Raw genomic sequence first — 23175 nt, forward strand, 5'->3', positions numbered from 1 at the left:
CTTCCTTCTGAAAGCCATGTGACAGAAACACATCATCTGGATTCCAACAGCCACAGAAATAGCTCCCCGGGCTTGCTGGGCTAATCAATGAAGGTCAGCTTGAATCATTGATTAAAGTCCGTCTTCATGTAATAGAATGCTTTTCTTTTTTTTTAGACCCTTATACAGTGGGGTAGTGTCACCAGCAGGCACTGATGTTAATTTGTCTGTTTGTCCTTCTAGTGGGTCTTCCAGCACACCCCTGTCCTTGTCAGCTGATTAGTAGCTTTGATCACTGTGGCTATTTTTGTCTGCATTGCCACATAGGAGACTTTTAATGTATATATGCATCTATGTGTGTACTGTGTGTGTGTTAGTTTTCCTTGTATCTGTGAGTGTCTGAGTATGTATGTCAGTACCGGTATTTTCCCCTCTTCACGGCTGGTTTTCTGTGCAATCAATACTCTGCAGTGGAGGCTCGCAGTCTGCACCATGTTAATCCTCGCAGGGCTGCGTGGTGTGTGGATTCGCATTGCGCCTGAGCCAACCAACAGCACTCTTTATCAATACCCTCACCTTTGCGCCGAAGAATGATACACTCTGCCAGCCGCTCTCCCAGCTTCCCATTGATTTCCGAGGAGGGAAGAGAAGGAAACACAACTAACAGGCTATGGGTATCTGAGGACCGTGGGAGATAATGAATGATTGGCACCTGTCATTATGCTCCCTTGCTCCCTTTTAATCTCGAGTCCTCTGTGAAGGCTTTGAGGAAAGCTCAACATTTGTGCCGGCCAAATGAAATATCCTATCCTCCTTGTCTCAGGTTATGAATTTCTTAAATAATTTGATTGTGGAACAAAATGTTTTTCTTTTTTTTTCTTTTTTTCACTTTTTTCATTAACTGGCTTCAGGATTTCTCATAATGACAGAGAATGGCACTCACCAGGGCAAGAGATTTGCAATGCGTTCAACCATTTTCCCTTCAGTATGAATAATTTTGTCAAGCATGCAGCGCAACTGAATGAAATAAAGGGGTGTCATTGTGCTAAAATAGGATACTGGCCTCTGAGTAGCAGGCATCATTTACTTATTGGGTTTTGTCCTGCTTGTCAGCCTTCTCAAAATTGTTGTGCAGTATTTCTAACATAAGGTTCCACATCAGTTTCTATGGTAGCCAGTAAACAACCCTGGACTCCCTATTTTTAGAGGTTCTGCCGCAGAGCAGGCGTCTTTCAGGGCTTCACGAGCAGAGGGGGAGAAGAGGAGGATGAGGGGATGGAGGGAGAGCCAGAGAGGAGAGAGAGAGAGGGAGGGGGGAAGGGAAGGGAACAGGTGGAGGAATGCTTGTGTGCCTGCTGCAGAGGAGCAGGGGTCTCTACCTCCCTGAATGCAGGCTTTCACACAAAGAGGCAGCAGGGCCAGAGCGAGCGTGGATGAGGAAACAAAAGAAACAGCCAGCAGGAAGGGGGATGCTGGATAACTGGATTAGCTTCAAATGACTCCTGCCCGGTTCCGGCTTCTGCTAAAAAGCTGCTCTTGTGACGGTCCCCATGGTGCGTATGCTTATCTCCTCATACCATAAATGCAGATGGAAAGAAGCATTGTCGCTTTAAATCTTTTCTGCTTTTCAAAAAAAAGTTCATAAATCGATTTGGAGGAGGAAAGAAAAAAAAAAACAGCAACCACTTTAACTTGAACCCTCTGAGATATTCTCATGCATCAGCAAAGTTGTGTGAGTAAATGAAACTATAGCTGCCCTTTACATATTTCAAAGCTTTCCGCTTGGAATAACAGCCAAAGTCTTTCTTGGAGGAGCATCAGTCATTTAGGTTGTGGTAAGCATATCTATATTTATGAGCTTAGTTGCCGTGCTTCGGTTCAAGGAGCCATCATGAGGCAACATTTCAGCTCCCTTCATCTGGGCCCAACCAAACTTCAGCACCAAAGTCCAGGCTGCTTGTGACAGGCTGGGCTGTAAGCTCGCGCTCTGCAGTGTTAAAAATAGAAGCTCACCCAAGTTAATGATTTTTTAAACAGCATAGCCCCTCTCTCTTAATTCGAAAAGTCATAACTGCCCTGCATTCTAGGATGTGGTGTGCGTACCCAGCATAAAAGAACCTGCTTAAAGAAATAGACTTTTTCAGCACGTGAGGTGGTACTTGGAATTTTTAGGAATGCCAGAAGGCATCTCAAAATGATAGCAGTTGTGAAGGTAAAAGCTCTCGGCCATTTTGTCTGCTTCTCTAGTTGCCCCACACAGCCCAGCAGCACTTAGGATCTCAGAGGCACTGGCATTATGAGAGAACCGATAATTGATCTGGCTAAGTAAATGAGCAGTTTGGCTGGGAGAGGAGAGGCTGCAGAGGCAGAGTGGAGGATAGAGTGTGGGTGAAGGGACTTTCTTCAGTGCAGCCTTTGCTTCCGAGAGGCAACTCTTTTGTGCGCCCTTATCTGTCAGCCAAAGACAAAAGAAGGATTGTGAATTGCTAAGTATTTCACTCACATCATCTACTCACCAATTTGATCATCTCCATAGACCAAGGATGGTTTCTGATTAGTTATATCAGCTGAGCTGTTCTATTTCATCTTTCATATTTAGTGTGGCCAACATCAAAGAATGGGGCATACTAAAAGAGATATTACTTGACAAGCTCTTGCCTTTCATTGTATGAAGGCAGATATTTGTTGTGGAGAGGGGGGGGGGGGGGGTTTGTCATCTGCATATAGATGACCGGAATTCATTAGTGGGATCATTAATGAACAATAAAAAACTAATAAAAGGGCTGCAAGATTAAGCCACGGGCTTAAAATGGGATGAAGATGCAGGGGGGAGATTTGGCTGAAGATAACCCCACCATTGTTACCAAATCGGATATCCTCTGTGCCACACACACACAGGGCATAACCAGTCAAACATGGTTTTTATATGATTGTAATTGAAAAGGAGTTTATTCCAAAATGAAATGAAAGGCCTTCTCGATCATATGTTTTCTGATGTGATTAATGGCAGACCTCCAGACTTCCTCTAGTGATTTCGGCGAAGAGGTAAAGTACAGCATAGAACACAGTGGAAACCTTTCGGAAGTGTTTAAATGAGGCTCTCTGCCGGTTAATTTGTACTTGTTGATGAGTGGAGTTGAGTTGGCTAGAGGCTAATTATGTGCTGGGTTTGAGCTGCTTGCCCTTAAGAGGTTATCCCTGATGACTTCACTGACCTCATCAGCCTTACTTTGCACGCCTCATTCCTGGACAGACCCCTAGTAGCCAACAACCGCCTGGGTTAACCTGAAGATGACCCCATGCTGGGCCCTTTAGCCGTCTGTTGGTAGGATGACGAGAGGATTGTCACTGCCAATGCCCGGAGCTGTTTCAACATTGGCTTCGTGGTAAAGTTTATGAACAAAACAATCAAGCCAGTCAAGGACTGTATTGGGCCATGATACATACAGTAGGGAATGCTAAGTGATTGATCTATTTTCTTACTTCAGCTTTGGCTAGCCCTAACCTATCAGCTCATCTTATTCAATCATGGATCGATGCAGGGTGCTGGTTGTGTGGCACAGCGACGGACGACTCTGTAAAATACCACCGTTTCACATTGCTGCAGTGCATGTTAATGGTGTGCCACTGTATGGCAGTCATTTGCCGGGAGACCAGCTCCTCATATGGTCTCTCTGCCTCCACTAAAAAAAAACATACAAGGCCACCTGGGATCTATCTCCGTGTAGTTTTTTCTTTCTGTGTGTTTGATTGAAAAGCAAAGTATTGCCTGATATTACATTCAGGAACACAGTTTGTTCTGGCTTCATCCTTGCAGTGTTGAAATGATTTGAGGGCTTGGCCTTCATTTTTTCTTTGTTTTTCTTTCTAAAGAACATCTTGAGTCTACCAAGGATAAAGTTTCAGTATATCCTTGCAGTAGTTTTTTTAAGGTGCCTCTCTGGTATATTTATCTTTTGCATTCTTTTCTTAATATATATATACCAGGCCAGTTATACTTCTCTGTGGGAAAATTCTGTTCTCTTTCCACATTTCAGAATGAACATGGACAGTTAAGTCAGGGGTGTTGAAAATAGTGATGGATTAAGAAAGGGATAGGATGGTGAGGAGCTGTAGGCTATCACTCACTCACGCACACACACTGTTTCTCTCTCTCTTTCTTTCTCTCTCTCTCTCTCTCTCTCTCTCTCTCTCTCTCTCTCTCTCTGTGATGCCTGAAAGGCAGCTGTTGCTCTCTGGACCTCATTACTGAGAGTGCTGGGGCTCCTCAGATCCTCCTCACAAAAGTCAAACAAACAGGAGTGAAATGAATGTAAAATCAGGTCATGAATACAAATTAAGCGAGTGGCCCTGTCTCACGTGTGTACCCTCGCTCACTCTCCCCTCTAAGCCCCATCATGCTGCTGTGAGGGTGGGACTCATTTTGGGATGCGCCTCTACTCACCGTCAGGGATGATGCAGGGGAACCGGGCGTATGTGCAGAATGTGAATCAGGCTGTTCCTTCAGCAGGAGATCGTAACCACGCTGAGTGTTGTATTATTTATTAGGGTGTATGGTGTTGCAGTGAAAAGGGCTTTCATGTCTTCTGTAGTTTTGTGTGTGAAGACATTCGTGGAGGAGAGTCTTGCTAGGTGCTTAGTGCTTTGGGGGAGAATACAGCTAAAAGAATTAATAATAAAAAAAAGGTTGAGGCCTGTGGTTCAGTAGGTTATAAATCGACACCCATAAAGAATGCTACAAATCGAAGTGCATTCCTGTGATGTGCGTTTTGAGGCTTGAGCATCACCCCTCATGTTCTATCATGCTCTGCAATCATGTCGCTCATGTGGTTCCGCGTTGAGTGGCTCCACTGTCAGTCAGCTCGACGCTGGATTCCCTCCTCCTGACAACCTGTTTCTGGTGTCATAAGCAATCAGCGGCCTATCCACGAGAGGCAGTGTACCTTGCCTATATTTTGAAATGCCAGAGCGCACACACACATTCTCTCACCTCCTTGAGCCGTCTTAAATGACAACCTTTGGTTTCTGTCTCCTGTTCCCCATCTCCATCTCCCTCTTTTTCAGGATGAGAGTTCAGTGAGCAGCGAGGACTTTGATATGAGCGACCCCACATGGATATCAGCTGAGCACGGACCCGCGCCTGACCCCAACGCCCCCAAGCACGGAGACAGAATGCACAGCCCACAGAACGCACACAAGGAGGAGGACGGTAAGAGGGCTCCCTATCTCGTTTCCTTCTCTCCTCTGTCTCTTCCTCTGTCCCCCGCGCTCTCTCCATCACAACTCCAATCACAGCTCAAGGAGACGAGACGTGATTTTCTTGGCTGATAAGAAACAGTCCCCCCCGCCCACACACGCCATCCCCCCTCAACAGGCTGAGGCACAAGGAAAAAAAAATGTCTCTTCACAGGGCGCTTGTGTGTCCCAGCAGACCATGTGCTCACTGAAGGATGGAGTTTGACACACACACACACACACCCACACACACACACACACACACACACACATTTGCTGGAGAGAACACACACACTTGCACACATTTCACGGTGTTTGCTCGGTGAAGGAGCAGACTCTCTGCATAGTGATGTGAGGGGAGTGGAAAGGCCAGGGCAAGGTGAGAGAAGATGCAGGAATCGATTCTGTTTAGACGGCCTCACTCCTCTGCTAGTGTCTGCGGGGCGGAGGGAGAGAAGGAGCAGAGGGGTCCATGGATGAGGAGGTGTGGGAAAGGTTGAGTCGGGAGGACCCTGCTGGTGAAAGAATCACACAGGAACTCTATCAGACTGATGAAATCCTCAGTTCTCACCATGATGTTCACCCCTCCCATAGATCTGTGTGGGAGCAGCAAATGAATGAAATAAAAAAAGGAGGACGGGGGGAAAAATCCCACTGTTACAGCTTTTATAATGACTTCTGGTGCACCAACACTGACTCCGCTGGAACAGCTGTCGGTTTGACGGAGTGGAGGCTGTCTGCAGAGAGGGGGGCCATCAGCTCACTGGGAGCTCTGCTGAGGCACAGTGGGAAGTGAATTGAACAAATCAAACAATAACTGCCAGAGGGCCGCTGTCCCCACAGGATTTCATTTGCCGCTGTTTGGCACAGGGCTAAACCAAATCATGTCAAGTCATCAGCAACCCTAACCACCATCACCTAATGACAGAGGTGTGTGTATCCATGTTATCGTCTGTGGCTGTTTTCAGGTGCTCATCTATCAGATGGTCATGCATTGGTGGAGGTTTTGGCAATCAGACAAGAGCTTCACTTCACAGAGAAATATCTTGAATCAGTGCTGTTCATGAGAAACCTTAATGCCCCGCCATCAGTGGTGGTGGTGGAAAGGTCTTGCACTGTGGTGCAGACGCCCCACCCCTGCTCAAGTCTCAGACAGTGGAGGTGATTAGCAGCAACTCCGGAGAATGGCAGAGTGGGATGTGATGCTCCCACCCAAACACACACACACTCTCACACACTCTCACACACTCTCACACACACACACACACACACACACACACACACACACACACACACACACACACACACACACTCAGGCGCACATAGGCACCTACGTCTGAGAGGCTGGAAGCGTGGTGCGCAGAGCTGTGGGCCGGCTCTTGAGGAGCACTCAGCCTGAGCAGACTAGAGGGGTCAGACCCGGTGTGTGACAGCGAGACGGAACACTCGGAGACCCTCAGACCCGGTGTGTGACAGCGAGACGGAACACTCGGAGACCCTCAGGCACACGGGGGTGTTGGGTGGCGTAGGCGAGGGCGAAACCGAGAGGGCTGGTCAGGATTGGGTAATCAGCATACCTCTCTCCAGGCTGATTGCCGCCATACTTAACGTGATATGCATACATTTGCGCTTGCTTCTTTTTAGGGTCTTTTCTTCACGTTTCGGTCTCTGGGTAGGCCATGTGTTTTTGTGCGTGTGTTTGGTACTAAGAGACACAGGCTACATAATCTATAACTGTGTGGCATCCTTCACCTGCACCGGGCAGAAACGAGTCCCATAATCCCTCACTAAAGGCCCCCAGAAGGCTTAACACATTTTGGTATTAGGAAAACTTCTGTGCACCACACACACACACACACACAAACACACAAACATACACCATAGTGGCACACATATACCGTACCAGTCAAAAGTTTGGACACACCTTCTAATTTTTTGAGTTTTCCTTTAATTTTATCATTTTTGTGTTTAGTACATCATTCCATACGTGTTCTTTTGTGGTTTAAATGGCATCAATATTAATCTACAATGTAAAAAAAATAATAAAAGTAAAAACACTTAAAAAAAAATTTAAAGGTGTGTCCAAACTTTTGACTGGTTTTTCAGTACCAGTCAAAAGTTTGGACACACCTTTAATTTTTTTGAGAAGTGTTTTCTTTAATTTTACATTTTTTTTTAACATAGATTAATACTGAATACATTTAAAACACAAAAATGATAAAATTAAAGGAAAAACTTCTCAAAAAATGCAGCACACACATTCTAGAAAATGCCATGCATGGCACAAGCTCTGCGCCACTCCCCTTTCAGCATATCGTCTTCAGTGCCAGCTGAAGTGTCAGTAGTGTTCTCCAAAATCTGTGGGGCTGGTAGTTGCAGAACAAATTACTTGCTGTTTAAAGAAGCCAGCATGACTTTGATGGGCCTGCTGCTGCAGGTCAGAGGGAAAGGTGCACCGTAAAGGAGACAAGGAGTGATGGGAATGGATGCTCTGGGTTATTGAATGGCTGACTTGACGAGGAATCACCCGGTAGCTTACCGTCACAGTTCTGACATCTCCTTCTTTGGTGCATTCGCTGCTGCTGGGAAACCGCATCTGACATGGCAGTCACACTTTCACTCAGACAAATATATAAATATGAGCTCTGCCAAGCACACAACCTCCGCCTTCAGCACTCTGGCTGACAGAATTTAGCTGGTGTGATGTTTCCCATCATTAGAGAGATGCTGTTAAGAGATGTGCGTGGAGGACTAGGCTTTTACTCTATCAAGGAAGAGCAGGCCTGTCAAATCAGTTGTGCCATCGCTCTGTGTGCGTGTGCTTCTTCTGATGTGCTCTGCGCCTTCCCCACGCCAAAACTGTCAGCTGATGAAGTTGCGTGGCTGTCGCATCAAGAAAACCTCTGAGAAAATAAGTGCTTGCTGTGAAGGGAAAGCACAATTTAAGCAACAGTATGCTTCGAAATACGTATCACCTCACTATCTCCCATTTGACTGTCAGACTAACACTAATGGGACAGGCCTTCATCCTGAATGGCCTGTAATCCTCTTTGCCTCGCATCTTAATTTTGTATAATTTTGTGGAAAAATTCCATAGTGTCATATTATGACAACAGTGGTCCCAAATCAAATTGCTTAGTCATGTTTAGGTGTCCTCAACAGGCTCAGGGATAACACATTGACAGGGGAACCAACCAGGTCAGAGAAGCCTGATCAGTGAGCCAACAAGAGCAGGTCAGCATCTTTGCCTCACAGACCTAAGAGGCACATAATTGCTGAGATCTCATTCTGTCTGAATTCATCCCACCCACGGATCTCACCAGGCCTCTCAGAGGTGTCGGTGCTGATCAGAATGGCTGTAGGGTTTCTCACATAGCAGGCACAGGCCTTGTCTTCGGAAGTGCTGGTACATTGGGTTGATCTGTGCCACTGCCACACTTACAGGATTCTGCGGAGACAAGAAAGGGGAGGGGAATGGTGGTGATAATCATGTGATAACCTAATGGAAATACTATTAAAAATGCAGGGCCATTAACATATGACATTTCACCGTGTGTGTTCTATTTGATGATGAGTGTGTTTGCCGAGTTAATCTCAGGGACTTTTGGAAGTAGTATTCTGAGAACAAGAGAGCGAGATCGAGTAAGGAGGAAGAGAGACAAAGAGATAAAGAGAGATGGCAGAGTGAGGATAACATCTAAGGGCTTCCACAGATAACTCCCTGAACTTGCTTTCCAGGGTAGGCTGGTGCTGCTGCTGCTGCTGCTTTCCTTCAGCCACAGTTAACTGTCTTTGTGTGCTTGTGTGCTTATGTGTGTAGTGTGTCTGCCTGTGTGTTTGTGTATGTGTGTGTCTGTGAATGCACATGTGTGTATTTAAAGGGAGGGGGTCTACTGGCAAGGCCTCATTTAACACTGGGAGAGGATGCTTTCCACTGAGATAGGGCCAGAAGCCTGTTAATTATTAACTGCCACCCCCCCACGGCACACCAAAATAATAAGGGGACTAAATTAATTATTACACGCTAAAGCTCTCTTGCGCAAATGACGAGTAGCAATTTGTGTTGTTTACAGGAATGACCGCCTGCCATGATTTAACGCCTGTTGCCGTGTTTATTAGCACCAAGCATTTCTCCGGGAAAGAGCAATTAGACGGCTGTCTCTGGATCGGAACCCGCATCGCCAGTGCGATTCTAATGAGGAGAGGGCAAGGAGCGAAACGCAGATCACAGTGATGTGCTCACAAATAATAGGGGTTGTGTGGGGGTGACCTGCAGGGGTAGCAGAGAGCTCTCTGCACCTCATTTCCAACTGGCTAACTCGGCCCACTGAGCTCTCAGCCTCTCTCCCAGAATCCTCTACCTGTACCCTTTACACACATATGGGTGTGTTGGTGTGCATGTGAGTTCACTTTAAAAAAACGACACCAGGCATTGCTGTGTCCCTGATTGCTTTATGGTGTGGAGGAGGGTGTGTGTTTTGAGAGTCGGAGGGGTAAAGGTTGCTCCATAAATCTCCAAAACGGCCTGAAATTTGTACTCGTTGGTATCAGTTTAACTCTCAGGTTTTTTTGTCACTCGTGGGGGAACTAAAGAGCCTGAACAAGAAGATAAGATAAGGCTTGTCTAAAGAGGAGAACCTCTCCCTGAAATATGAAAATGAGCAGCATCAGAGTGGAAAGTGTTGGGAGATCATGCAACAGATTTTTTAAAGGCAAAATCGTGTTCGTAAATCAGCCTCCGCATCAACATGCCTTGTGATACTTACTAGGTCAATAATTGAACACGTAGGTTGTTCCAATAAATATATAAAGTAATGAAAAAAGGATGATGGTCACACTGGGGCTCCAATGATTGTTTTGTTTTAGGTGGCTGTATTATCACTATGAGACTAAGGGTCATCCTGCTGTAGTTGGTGTCTGTCCCTGCCCTAAACCTGTTCTGGCCTTGGAAGTAGTGGGTGGAGCGGGAGCAGTGACTTGTTTTTCTTTCTCGCTCTCTTTCTCTCTCTCTCTCTCTCTCTCTCTCTCTCTCTCTCTCTCTCTCTTTATTCCTCTGCTTTCCAAACCTCTCACCCAGATTGAGTGGGCTTTGCTAAGTCGTTAGTAGAATTCACGTTTCTGGCGGCTCTGTAGCCTGACCTTTAGCACATATACGTGTGCCCCCCCCCTCCCCAATCTCCCTTAGGCCTTTATGTGCTTTTGAACTGACAGGGCAGGGGAGTGATGTCCACTCTGGAGAGTGAGGGATGAAGAGTGGAGCGGAGTGGAGGAGATGAGACAGATGTTGGAGAGAGGGAGAGCGAGGATGGAGGATAAAATGAGATCACTCACGGATTCCGCGGCTGGTCTGATTCGGTGACATTGGTCACAGATGTGAAGAGCGGAGTTAACTCTCTCTCGCGCGGACCCTAAGCAGCCTAAACCTGCCCCTCACCCACACTCTCAGGGGTGGGGTTTGTGTGCATTTGTGTGTGTGTGTGTGTGTGTGTGTGTGTGTGTGTGTGTGTGTGTGTGTGTGTGTGTGTGTGTGTGTGTGTGTGTGTGTGTGTGTGTGTGTGTGTGTGTGTGTGTGTGTGTGTGTGTGTGTGTGTGTGTGTGTGTGTGTGAGTGTGTGTGTGTGTGTGTGCGCGCACGTGTGTGTTATGGGGGGGGGGTTGTGCACAGCTCTTTCTGACATTGCTCATCTGCGTACCACCGCTACCATGAGGTGTTCCCTCCAGGGATGGCAGTCGAATGAGCTCACGTTTTGTTTACATCTGCTCTGTTTGCAGCTGTGGTGTTTACATGTTGTAGCTGTCATCAGGGATGAGAGAGAAGGAGAGAGAGAGAGAGAGAGAGAGAGAGAGAGAGAAAGAATACCTTGAATAATAAAAAATAAACAACCTAACAATGTGTTTAACCTCAGCTCAGCTCCCTATAGATCACCATAGATTGCAGCCTCATATTAACTCTTTAGTTAACTCTTCAGTGCTGTAAATATCATGGAAAAACGGAGCACAGCAGGGTGCCATTCTTCTTTTCGCTTTCTGTTTGTACATAAGGAGCTCTGCATAAGAAGTGACATTGAGGAACCCCTTTGGCCCCCTCCCCCTCCCCCCATGGCACACTGCCTGCTGGGCCTGATCCCTGTGCCTCCCTCCTCCCTGTGGAGATTGGGTTTTTCACTGGAGGGAAATGAGATCAGATAAAGCTCTCTCTTTCCCTCTGTCTGTTTATCTCTCTCTCTCTCTCTTGCTGTCTTTCTCCGTCTCTCTCTTCCTGTCCTTGTCTTTTTCGCACCCCCCATCTATTTTTCTCTCTTTCACTTGATCACCCTCGGCTCTCATTCTCAATCTGTCTCGCTTCTCTCTTTTGACGTCTATCCCTCTGCCTGTCTCCCTCATTTCCATGTGGAAGAGTATATACGGGTGTAATTATCCAGAGCACTGCTTCAGATACATCAGCCCCCCCCCCAACCGAAGGAGGCGAGCTTTGTCACATGACCCTCTCTGACCTACCTGTCACGGCTATCGAGCGAGCCATCAGCCGTCACATATCTCGCGTTGCATGACGCGTGGTGTTTGTGTGTTTTTCACACACTACCCCCATTGAGTGTTGTGTGATGCTGGTTTTGTGTACAAGATGGTCATTCTAAAATAAAGATGTGAGGGAATCCACTTTATGACAGCAGAGAGAAAAATCACAGCATTTCTTTCCTTCTCCGTCAAGCACAGTTTTTAATTTTCATTAGGCTATGTATAGAGGCCTGGCACATTTTATTGTTTCATTTTCACCATCTCAGGGCACTCCTGCTTTTTCTTTTCCTATTCTCGGCAATCTTTTGGCACTCCCATTTAATGTGGCATCCAGCCTTGAGGATATAGCCCATTTGAGCTGATGGAGTGGGGGAGTGTGTGTGTGTGTGTGTGTGTGTGTGTGTGTGTGTGTGTGTGTGTGTGTGTGTGTGGAAGCGTTTGTGTGTAAGTGTGTGTGTGTGTGTGTGTGTGTGTGTGTGTGTGTGTGTGTTTGTGTGTGTTTGCGCATGCGTGCAGAGTGTGATAGAGTATTAAGCACAGATACTTTATGGACTTGTTCCACGGGAGAACCACAGAGATAATTGTCACCATGTTGCTGGACATTGCCACTAAAAAGAGCTCACTGGCACAGACACCAAAAGATGTGTTCTCAGAGGAACCATGTGTTCTCGTTATGAAATTGCCTGACAGTCTGTACACCGAATCTCCCAGGAAAAACAAAAATGAGCAAGTTCAAGACAACAGACATCATCAGACAACAGTCAAATGGGTGTTTGGTGTTCACGCCTATCGGTGAAAAAGTGAGATTGTTGAGGTTGCTCGATGTTTCTGTGAGATTGAGGTTATTGGATGATAGGGAGCAGCCCTGGTGGCATTGGGCTGGGTGATAAAGGAAGGCGCCAGGAAAGAATGCTGGGCTTATTGGACGGCGGTGTTTGGGCTTTTTATTTGCACTCTGAACAAAGGAGACAAAAGTGCAGACAGCCATAGGGGTAGCCCTTGAACCTGACAGCGAAACAAATCTGGGAGTGAAAAAAGTGGGAGGAGGAGGAGAGATAAGGTGGAAGATCAGGGGCATAGGAGGTAGTTGTGTGTGTGTGTGTGTGTGTGGTTTGTGAGTGTAAGAAATGTGTCTCTGGGTGTCAGGGCGTTCTCAAATGTTTTATGAAGGGGAGTCCTTGGTTTGGTGTAAACGCTGATAGGAAACACTGCCGGCCTGTAACCTTGGCCATCAGTGTGTGTATGTTTGCACACTGCCATGTGTGTGTGTGGTGTGTCTGTGTGATTGTGTGAATGTGTGTGTCTATGTGTGTATCTGCCAGTGAGCAATATCACCATGTGGGGGAAGGGCATCGCCTGTGCCAGTGCTGGTCTCCCAGAATGCATCTCTGTGTCACTGTTCCTGCCTCTGCCTGCCCCTTATGCAAGAGAGCTCTAATGATTCTGGGAACAAAGGTCACATACACACACTCACACTCACACTCACACTCACATACATGCAGACACACACATCCACACAGTACTAAGCACTGTGTTTCTTGCCACTGTGCACAGAAGAGCCTTCTGTAGAACCCCATCCAGCACACGAGGGTCCAACCGTAGCTGTGTCCACCCTGGCAGCAGCAGCAGCAGCCTGTCTTTTGAGTTACAACCCTGGGCTGAATCAGAGTGTCTCTCCCCCCATCTCTGGCAAATAGAGATCCAAGGCCTTGGCTGCCTATGATTTTTTACTGCAGGTTGTAAAGTGTTTATAATGGCTGATGGATGGCACAGGGTGCGGGCTGTAAAGGTACTATCAGCATGCCGACATTAATGGGCCACAGAGACCCAAACATAATGGGCCTATGCTTAGCCAGCGCCCCTGTGCCTGCCCACAGCACGCCAACCCCTGAGGGCACAGGCACATAAGCACATGCGCACACACTGCAAGGTGTATTCCTACGCAAGGCGCATCCGCATTCAGTTTGCATTCGAAAGGTCTGACATTTTTGGGAATACCAAACATAGTCTCTGTGCACCGTGCCCGTACATTACGACTGTGTTATCTTCTCCTCCAGGAAGCCATAATGCAGAAGAAAACGGAATACAAATTTGCAAGAACGATAAAAAAAAAAAGAGAAAAGCCTGTCTGCCATTTTGAGGGGGATGGAGAGGAGCTGAGTCTTTGTGTCGGTCTCCACCAAATCATGGGGCCGCCCCCTGGCTCCTCCTCTGCTGCACCAATATCGATAACCAGCTAACCAACCCCCCACCCCCACCCCCACCTCTTCCTCCCTCGCCTCACGCCTCTCCCATCCCACCCTCCTCACACACACACACACACACACACACACACACACACATCCCATCCCCCTCCCCGATTCCAGCCGTAGTGGGCCGTGCCCCAGCACAGGCAGGGACAATGGCACCGCTCTCTGCTCAGTGCTACCCAGCCTTAGTGCACTTAACAAGAATAGCTGGCAATAGCATCTGTCTCCGTCTTTGTCTCCGCTGAGATGCACAAACACTTCAAAGGTTGTGAGTGTGTGTGTTCGTTAACGTGCGTTTGTATGTATATGGACAGATGTGTAGGGTGAGAAGGGAGTCTCAGGTAAATATGTTTGTGTGCAGGGTGTGTGGGTGTGGTGTGTGGTGTGTGGGTGTTTGCACATATGTACGAGGGAGAAGGTTTTGCTGTGATTTAAGTGGGTAAATTGATAGTTCTTAGTTTTCACTAAGAATACCTTTCTGTGTGTGGGTGTTTGTGAGAGAAGGAGAAGGGGTGCGTTTTTGTAATTACAACACGTAATCAGTGTGATTAAGTGGGGAATCCTTCATTAAGGTCATTGAGATGGCATCAGTAAATCTGATGCCTCAGACGCCACCGTATCTAGTGTCAGGCTTACTCCGCATCACCTAAAGAAACAAATTAATATATTTTAAAAATAGATTGATAGATTGGACTGTGTTAACCTCCACCCAGACATCATTCTTCATTTTTATTTAGTATGCAAAAACCATGCCTGGTCATACACAAAACCAGTTGGTTATGCCTTTGTCTCTTTTACTCTCCCTCTCTCTCTCTCTCTCTCCCTCTCCCTCTCCCTCTCCCTCTCCCTCTCCCTCTCTATCTCTCTCTCTCTCCCTCTCCCTCTCCCTCTCCCTCTCCCTCTCCCTCTCCCTCTCTATCTCTCTCTCCCTCTCTCTCCCTCTCTCCCTCTCTCCTCTCTCTCTTTCCTTCTGCCCACTGCTTCCACTCTCTGCCCGGCTGATGGTCCTCCTACTCCTGGGTAGGCAGACAGGCTTGTGGGTTGGGGATGCTGTCTGCTCAGTCGGCTGAACTCCAGGAAGACTGCCTGCTGCCTCTCCCAGCCCCCACGGGCCACAGCTCTGAGTATTTTGCGTGGGTTGCGGAGACAGTAGATCCAGTCTATGCCCCAGCAAGCTTCTTCTGTCTTTCTCTCCTTTTCCCTCCTTCTGCAACCTCTTTCTCTCTTTCTCTCTCTTCTCTTTTCTTTTCTTATCAACAAAATAGTAGGTATTTTGCTCCACCACAGAGGAGTGTAGGCTGCTCTGAGGGTAGGGGGAGTGAAGTTACCGGGGGAGGGGGGTGCGATGTAGGAACTGGGAGTCTGGAGTGGAGAGCTGGGTGCTGGGCAGGGCCGGACCAGACTGGGGAGGTATGGGAAAGTCTCACCGGCTCTTTGTGTGTGAGAGAGCTGCAGCCGTGTGGGAGTGAGAACGGGGAGGAGGGGCTGCTGGGAGCCACTCTCCATCTCTCTCTCTCCTTCTCTCTTTGTCTCTCTCTCTGTCTCTCTCTCTCTCTCCATCTCTCTCCATCTCTTTCTCTCTCCATCTCTCTCCCTCTCTCTCTCTGTCCCTCTCTCTCCATCTCTCTCTCTCTCAGCATTGTCTTGCACCCTTCAAGGCCATAGCCTGATAAAGAAGAAGAAGGAGTCAGTACTGTCAGCCCAGGATATAGAGAAGGAAATGGAGATGCTGAGAGACAGAGAGCAGGGCTTGCAGAATTTCTAAATCCCTGGTAGACCTTTGGGCAGGCATTCTTCAGATTTTGGTTGCCCAAAATGAATTGGACTAGCCTACTTTAAAAAAGACTTTTGAGAAAAACAAAATGTTTTTTTTTTACAATCATCATAAATATCATTGCTCATCCTTATATTCTTTGCTTACTGTGGATCTGTTTTTATATATTCAGTTAAAAAAAAAAATGTTGGCAACTTAATGCTGTTTGATGATTTATTTATTAATGATGTATTGTTTCTTTAATATATTTGGTTTAGGCTAGGTTGTCATATTTTGACTTTTTATCCATTTTCACCAAGATATTCGTGGAGGCTTATCTAGGTTTATGTTCCAGTATTTTAAAAATTAACATGTTCATACATACGAGATGTAAGAGTGTCCCACAGTTTTTCTCTTTTTTTCTCTGCTCCTGACGGTTGCCTGTAGCCTTCACATCATGTTGTGGTGTAAATTGTATGTTATGAGACAGCATTGGTGTCAGCTTTTCTGATGCACTATTATGCATGCAATACTGGTGAGGCAGAGAACAAAACCCGACTAGTACTTTTATCATTTACACATATACCTCCTAGCGATAAACCATCACTGCAACTTGTTTGTTCAGTGTCAAAGTTTTACCTTCAAATAGTTAGTCAGAAGCGCAAAAAAAGGAGAATAAAGGGGTTGATTATAATCATTAATAAAAACAATGAATTAAATATAATTTATTACAACCCGGCAGACAGGTTGTCATTACGGAGCGCAAGAGACCCAGAGACAGAGAAAGATGCATGGTAGGCGTAAAAAGGCTCAAATGAGGCTAATGAAGGTTTGTGCCAATAAGAAGTGCCAGCCACTGTACCAGAAACAGGGTGCATCATCATTACCCAGCAGCCATGCAATAGCAAGCATTGAGACGACCAGGTTGTGAATAGCACTGGCACGAGTGAGTGACGGCTAGTATGTGCTTATCAGTGTGAGTGTCTGATCGTGTGTGTGTGTGTGTGTGTGTGTGTGTGTGTGTGTGTGTGTGTGTGTCTGTGTGTCTGTGTGTCTGTGTGTCTGTGTGTGTGCTGTAAAAAGAGGGAGAGCGAGCAAGAGTGAGTGACATCCATCAACATTTGTCTGTGTGTCAGCCACTAGCTTAAGGGATTAGTTACTGGAGCATGGCAGACACACACCACAGCTGTAGTGTTTATAGTTCTTCCATCAAGTCTGGAAGGCCCAATGATAATGCCGACAGAGTGCTTGAGAGACATACGAACGTTGTGGATGGCGAGAGTAACCGAGATGAGTGGCGATTGTGATTAATGATGCATTCGCTCAACGTTGTGTGTGTTTAAAACTGCGTTTTGTGACGAGATAATTGAATTAGTGAATCCCTCCGGAGCTGGTATTGTAGGAGTGTGTATGTGCATGATTGTGTGTGCAACTGTGTCTGATGATGGCCCGTGGGAATCTCAGCCAAACCCAGCTGGACAGTCAGCTCAAGTGAATGTATGCTCTTGTACAGCTGTGTACCCACAGCACTGTGGAAAGATGTATTCTGTGTGTGTTTCTGTGTTTGCCTGTGTTACGGAATGTCGACTTGATTAACGTGTGTGGTCCTGCAGTTGGAAAGACCCGCAACATACATCAACATTTAGTACAAGCCTTTGGCTCCGTGGTTCTCTTACAGACATTGTTGTTATTTGGCAGCATGGGCAAACCCAAGGCCACAGGTTTGCAGTCAGCGAGCAGTTTGCTTGTGATTGACATCACGGATGGTTATCACTTGACTGTTCCCATTTAGCTCCACAGTCTTTGAGTGAGAGGCCGACTGAGGCAGATTGAGCGATGGGAATGCCTCAGATGCAGACAGGACAGGCAGATCCACTCAGAAGGGGCAGAAACCAGGCCACTGCACTGGCTTGTCTCTCAAAAAAGAAAAAATGAAAGCCATCAGATGAAGAGCGGGAGAAAGAAGAGATGCGATGAGAGCAGGAGAAGGAATGACGGAGGAAAGATTTGATAAAGACGAGAGTGCAGAGAAAGTGTTGTGTGACATGAGCAGAGTTGGGAGTGAGGTGAGGAGTGAGAGGAAGGAGGGAATAAAGATGAACGCTCGAGAGAGAGGGGAGAGGAGCTGAGGCTTAATAAAGAGAATTAGTGCTAAATCACACTGCAGGCACGAGGAGCACGGCCCAGCTAATGTTTAATGAGTGTGAGAGGCTGAATATTAAACATGATGAAAATCCTAATGACGTCCCTTAGAGGGGAGCGGACGCGAAATGTCAGTGACCTAGATTGAGATCACCTTCCTGCTGAATCTTTTATGGGGAACAAAAATTGGAGCAAATTTAATTTACCGTGGCTAAGAGCCGAATGGTGCGGCTTGGAGCGGTAGTAGATGTGAACATGGATGTGCATGCGTTTGTGAGCGCTCGCATTCGCTTGTGCTATCTGCGAAAAGCCAGAGCTGCATCCTGCAGTCAAATGGTCTGTGGGTATTTGGAAGAGATACAAAATGGAGATATGGCACCCAGGGTTCCGCAAGCTAAATTTAGTGATGGATCCTCGCAGACCTCCGACTGGCTTATTCTTCCGGCAAAACCAAGCTGTCTGACTCGGTGCAGGACGGGAGACGATCTGTGCTCTGCAGTCATTGCCTCCTGAAAGCAAGGCTCTCTGTCTGTCTGTCTGTCTGTCTCTCTCTCTCTCTCTCTCTCTCTCTCTCTCTCTCTGCATGTACAACATCCCGTCTGTACACATAAATTAAAGAGTTCTTTTGTCAGCTTGGGAAATACCAAGAATTAGGTTGAGCGTGAAGTGTTACAGAGATGGCAGTTTTCTCTTCGCTTAGATGAATAGTGGGAAAGAATGCAAGCATTAAAAAAAAGACATGGATGTTCCCCTCCCCAAGAGCCACAGCACAAAACACAACTAAAGCTCAGTTCTTCCCTGTCATTTTCAGCTGGAGGTATGCTATCTCATCCTTAACTTAACATGCTCACTACGCATGCCATGCATTTCCTTCACAAAACATCACCCGTTCACTGCTATATTGCCAGAATTCATACATTTTTGTTTCTGTCATCGTCATGCCTCATGTGGTTCTCTAGGAACACATGACTCATCGTATGCCTCCCAAAGGGAAAACTGTGCTTTGGGCCTATGGCAGTCCTCTGGTTGGTGCCGTGCGCTCAGGGCTTGGAGACTTAACCTCTACAGTGGCTTCCAAAAGCTCCTCTTCATCCCTCTGAGCCTGTGCGAGCCTCCGTGGCCCCTCTGCCTTCAGCCTCTTAGGACCTAGGGGGTTGGGGGGGTGGGGGGGGGGGAGAGGCAGGCACACGCTCCTGTGCAGATGGGTCAGGGTTTTGGCCGAAAGTCCTCTTGCACATATACACACACACACACACAAGCACACATACATGCACACAAAGACTGACCGACAGGAAGAAGAAGCTTACTACTTACCTGGGTGCTATGAATAGTGATCTGCTCCTCCTGATCTCTGAGTCACAAAGACCTACACTTGTGCAGACGACCCTAAAGTCCCTCGGCACGAAGATACAAACACACACACACACACACTCACACACACACACAGACACACACACACATGTCTGCGTCCTGAAACCACAGTCCCAAGGCATAATTGACAAATAGTTTAAGGCACGGCTAAGCAGCTTTGAGATTGAGGAGCAGGGCCAGACATCACACGGGGGAAAAGCGAAAGCAGAGAGTGCCACAACCTTTTCCTAACGCTCAAACAGGTACAAGTGCAACTGCCAGCACAATCTCTCTTACTCCAGCAAAAGGGAGGGAGAGGGAAAGTGAAACGGAGAGAGGGAGAGAGAGAGAGGGAGAGTGGGAGCAGCCTCAACGCTCCATTTGTAATGGGAGGCAGTGTGTCTCTCAGGATTGGCCTGGGCTTTTGTGCTCCTGTCATGAGGCGCTGCGCCGAGAACAAAAACACTGTGCCGTCGGGCCAGTCCTACTCTCGGGCTGCTGCGTGCTGTACCTCAGGAACATCAGAGTGCCGCGCCGATCTGCTAACATCAGCTCACCCTCTCAAAGAACAGCACCCACTCTCTCTCTTATCCCTGTTCATGTCGCATTTGTCACCAACTTTAATAGAAGCCAACTGTGTCGGCTATGGTGTGTGGCAGAGGAGTCTGCGGAGATCCGATCTGAGCCATGCTAGCAAATAATTTAGAGAATGCACTCTTCAGGAAACACCCCCATTCGATGCCTGACACATTTTGTTCATTTGTTAACGGCGGCCTCTAGGGGGTTTCTCAAGCTGTTCTCATGCGCATATGTATGTGTTTTAATGTGTTAGGTGCATCTCAATAAATTGCTGCTGTGCACTGGTGCTGTCGGCGTGCAGACGGATAGTGTTGGTGTGTGGGTTGTTGGGAGAGGGTCTCTGAATGTCAGACAGTGGAGCGAGAGGACATCTGCAAACCCACAGACCTCCCTCCAATTATCGCTATGCTGCAGAGAACAAGACGGCAACAAGGGGGTGGCATCTGTATATAGCACCTCACTGAGTCACACTAGACCTGGAGTTGAGAGACACACGGCCTTCACCTCTCCTGCGGTGTGTGTGTGTGTGTGTGTGTGTGTGTGTGTGTGTGTGTGTGTGTGTTTGTGTGATATATGTGGTAAGCTTCACTTTGTGTGTGTCTGTGGTGTGTAGATCTACACATTGGTGCGCTACGTAGTCTAGTGAGTCTAGTCTGTGCAAGTACAGCAATCCAGACTATTCTCATTTGCAGTGTTGCGTCTGAACGTGTTAATTGAAAGAAAGTTCATGAACTCGTTCACTATTTTGGTGAACGTGAACTGAACGTACTGTATAACTGCCTGATGAGCGATACTGTGAACGCATTAATTCTGGTGTCTGTGAACGGCACGTTCACTCTTTTTAATTTCGTTCAATAAGGTGCCAGATTTCTAGAGACTTCCAGGCAAAAACACACAATTTACAGTCCTGTATCCAGTGTTGCATTACCAGTCAATTGCTGCGTGTTCTTCTACTGTCTATGCCTGGCAAGTGTGAGAGCGCTGAAGTTGCGTAGAGGCGGAGAGTGGTATTGCAGACAGATAGAGATTTAGAAAAATGAATGAGCTGCTTTCGGGTAGACTCGGTCGATTCCGACTAAACACATTACTGCTGTTGTTTTTCCGAAGTCCGTAAGAAACATTTCAGAAGAACTTGATCGAGAATGAGTTCCATTGTGTGTATTGACATCTTTCTGCATCTAAGTACTCTTGAATGTGAAATGGAAATGAATGTGTACCCGTTTCCATGTGATTGTTGGTGCATTTGTGTATGATGTGGTTGTTGTGCGTGTCCTTGTTGAAGAGAAAGGGAAGACAGACACAGCAATGTCTGAGCAAAGAGCAAATGAGAAAAGAGCTTTTTAGACATATTTGTGATTGCCTCATTCAGTTTTTCTCTAACATTCTTTTAAAAGCTTGGCATCTTGGTCCACTATAGATGACCATGGCTGCATACTTTTATCAGGGTCTTCTGACGTTAGAACACACAAAACCACATGCCTGTCTCCACTCCTTTTCTCTCCTTGCCTATTCTTCCCATTACTGTAGTCTTCCATACAGCTCCTTCTCCTGCTGGTTAAAAGCATCGTTACCACTCCTTCAGTCCCCCCCTCCTCTCATCTCCTCTTCTCTCTCTCAGCTCTCCATCCTTCTCAATAATTTGTTCTGTTTGGGCATGGAGGCAGAGCGGGCAAGGGGCTCTGTTTGTTGTGTTGTGTGTGTTTAACATTTATATGTTGGGAGAGAGCATGTGACAAACGTCCACCTTGAATGAGCACTGGAGGCTTGTGGCCACTGAGGAACTGTTCATCCCTGCTGCTTGTGTAATTCAATTTCTGCATCTCTTTCCAACAGTACGTGGGCTGCAAGGTGGCTTAGTCGTCACAACCCCACTCCTTCTTTCTCCCCCTCTCTCTACCTCTCTCTCTCTCACACTCTTTCAGTCAGTCCACTTGAGTCAGATGGGCGTTTGCAGTGGTGCCTGTGAGCTTGGCTTGTAGAACAGCATTCTCACACACAACACTCATCTGCATACAGACTTGCACCACAACCCCTCTCCCATATGCATGAATCGCGTCATAAACAAGATGCACAACCATATTAACCTGGAAACACATTGTTACACAATTCATGCATGCACTCAAACTAAACAGACATAGTTGTTCTCCGAGCAAAGCATCCACACACTCTGGAGAAGCAGGCTCTTGGGATCATGACCCAGCATACTATCTAACCTTCACTTATTTTGTGTGTGTGTGTGTGTGTGTGTGTGTGTGTGTGTGTGTGTGTGTGTGTGTGTGTGTGTGGCCCAGGATTATTCAGAGTGATTCCTCTGGCTTTTACTGCTGCTGGTGTAAGTGTGTGTCATGGTGGGGTTAAGGGGCTTTCAAGCACTCCTGCTCCTGCTTATGGCCACACACTTGCTTTTAGCCGTGAAACATTTGGGTGCATGACAGCAGAGAGGGTATTGCTAGATTCTCCCAAACACCCTCCTCCCTTCTTTTTCTTTTCATCAGCGCCTTTGCTGCCTTTTCAGCACTCTGCTTCACTCTCCTTCATCTGCACGTGTTTTCTCTCTCTCCTGTTTAATCTGTCATTCCTTGTCTCTTTCTCTTTTTTTGGTGTCATGTTTGTCTTTTCCTCTTGCCTCGCTCCCCTCCCCTACTCCTCCCTGGCAGGGGAAGATGGTCTTTTTACACGTGGGCCCTTCCCCCATCCCTCTGCCACCACCCTCTCTCCCACACTCTCCCTCTCCCACACTCTCCCTCTCCCGCACTCTACCTCTCCCCTCTCTCAAAAGCCATCAGTCCAAGAGGAGTGGTCCATTGTTTAAGCCCCCCTCTTCTCTCTCTCTCTCTCTCTCTCTCTCTCTCTCCCCCTCTCTCCTCAATCCCCTGGACACCCTCCCCGTCTCTCTCCACTCCTCTCTGTGGCTTTTCTGGAGCCGTGCCAGGGAGTGTGCATGCTCTGCTCTGAAGAGACGCGTTGCCAGTCACTGACACCCATTGTGTCCTGCCACGCTGCAAGTGTCGGGCTGTCAGGATCAACTGAGCACGCTTGGTAGGGAAGCGTGTGACTGTGTGTGTGTGTGTGTGTGAGAGAGAAGGGGTAGTGGCTTTGTGTGTGTGTGTGTGTGTGTGTGTGTGTGTTAGTGAAGGGGTAGTGGCTTTGTATGTGTGGATGTATGTGTGTGTCTGTCTATTGATATTAGGGTGGGAGTTTGTGTTTATGAATGTGTGTGTCTTAGACAGATACCATGTTGCACCCAGCGAGCCTCCTCCGCAGAAAAGCCATTTGAGAGTAGATTGCTCCTTCCATGAATATTGGAAATCATTCAGTCTGGGGGGGGGGGGGGGCGGGCTATGGGCATAGGCTATGAATGAACACAAGGGTG

At 47.2% G+C, this 23175-nt stretch overlaps 1 protein-coding gene across 1 annotated transcript in view; it reads left to right on the forward strand.

The window, feature by feature from the left end:
- The window catches only part of nol4lb (nucleolar protein 4-like b), a gene marked incomplete at both ends in the record, with an annotated part of 75906 nt that overhangs the window by 35725 nt on the left and 17006 nt on the right, over positions 1–23175 (forward strand). The window contains one exon of the mRNA XM_080853665.1: positions 5044–5188. Within this exon, the coding sequence (XP_080709791.1) occupies positions 5044–5188 (145 nt within the window). The remainder of the gene's footprint in view (positions 1–5043; positions 5189–23175) is intronic.

Source organism: Sprattus sprattus (assembly GCF_963457725.1).
Source record: "Sprattus sprattus genome assembly, chromosome: 16".
NCBI classification, from domain to species: Eukaryota; Metazoa; Chordata; class Actinopteri; order Clupeiformes; family Clupeidae; genus Sprattus; species Sprattus sprattus.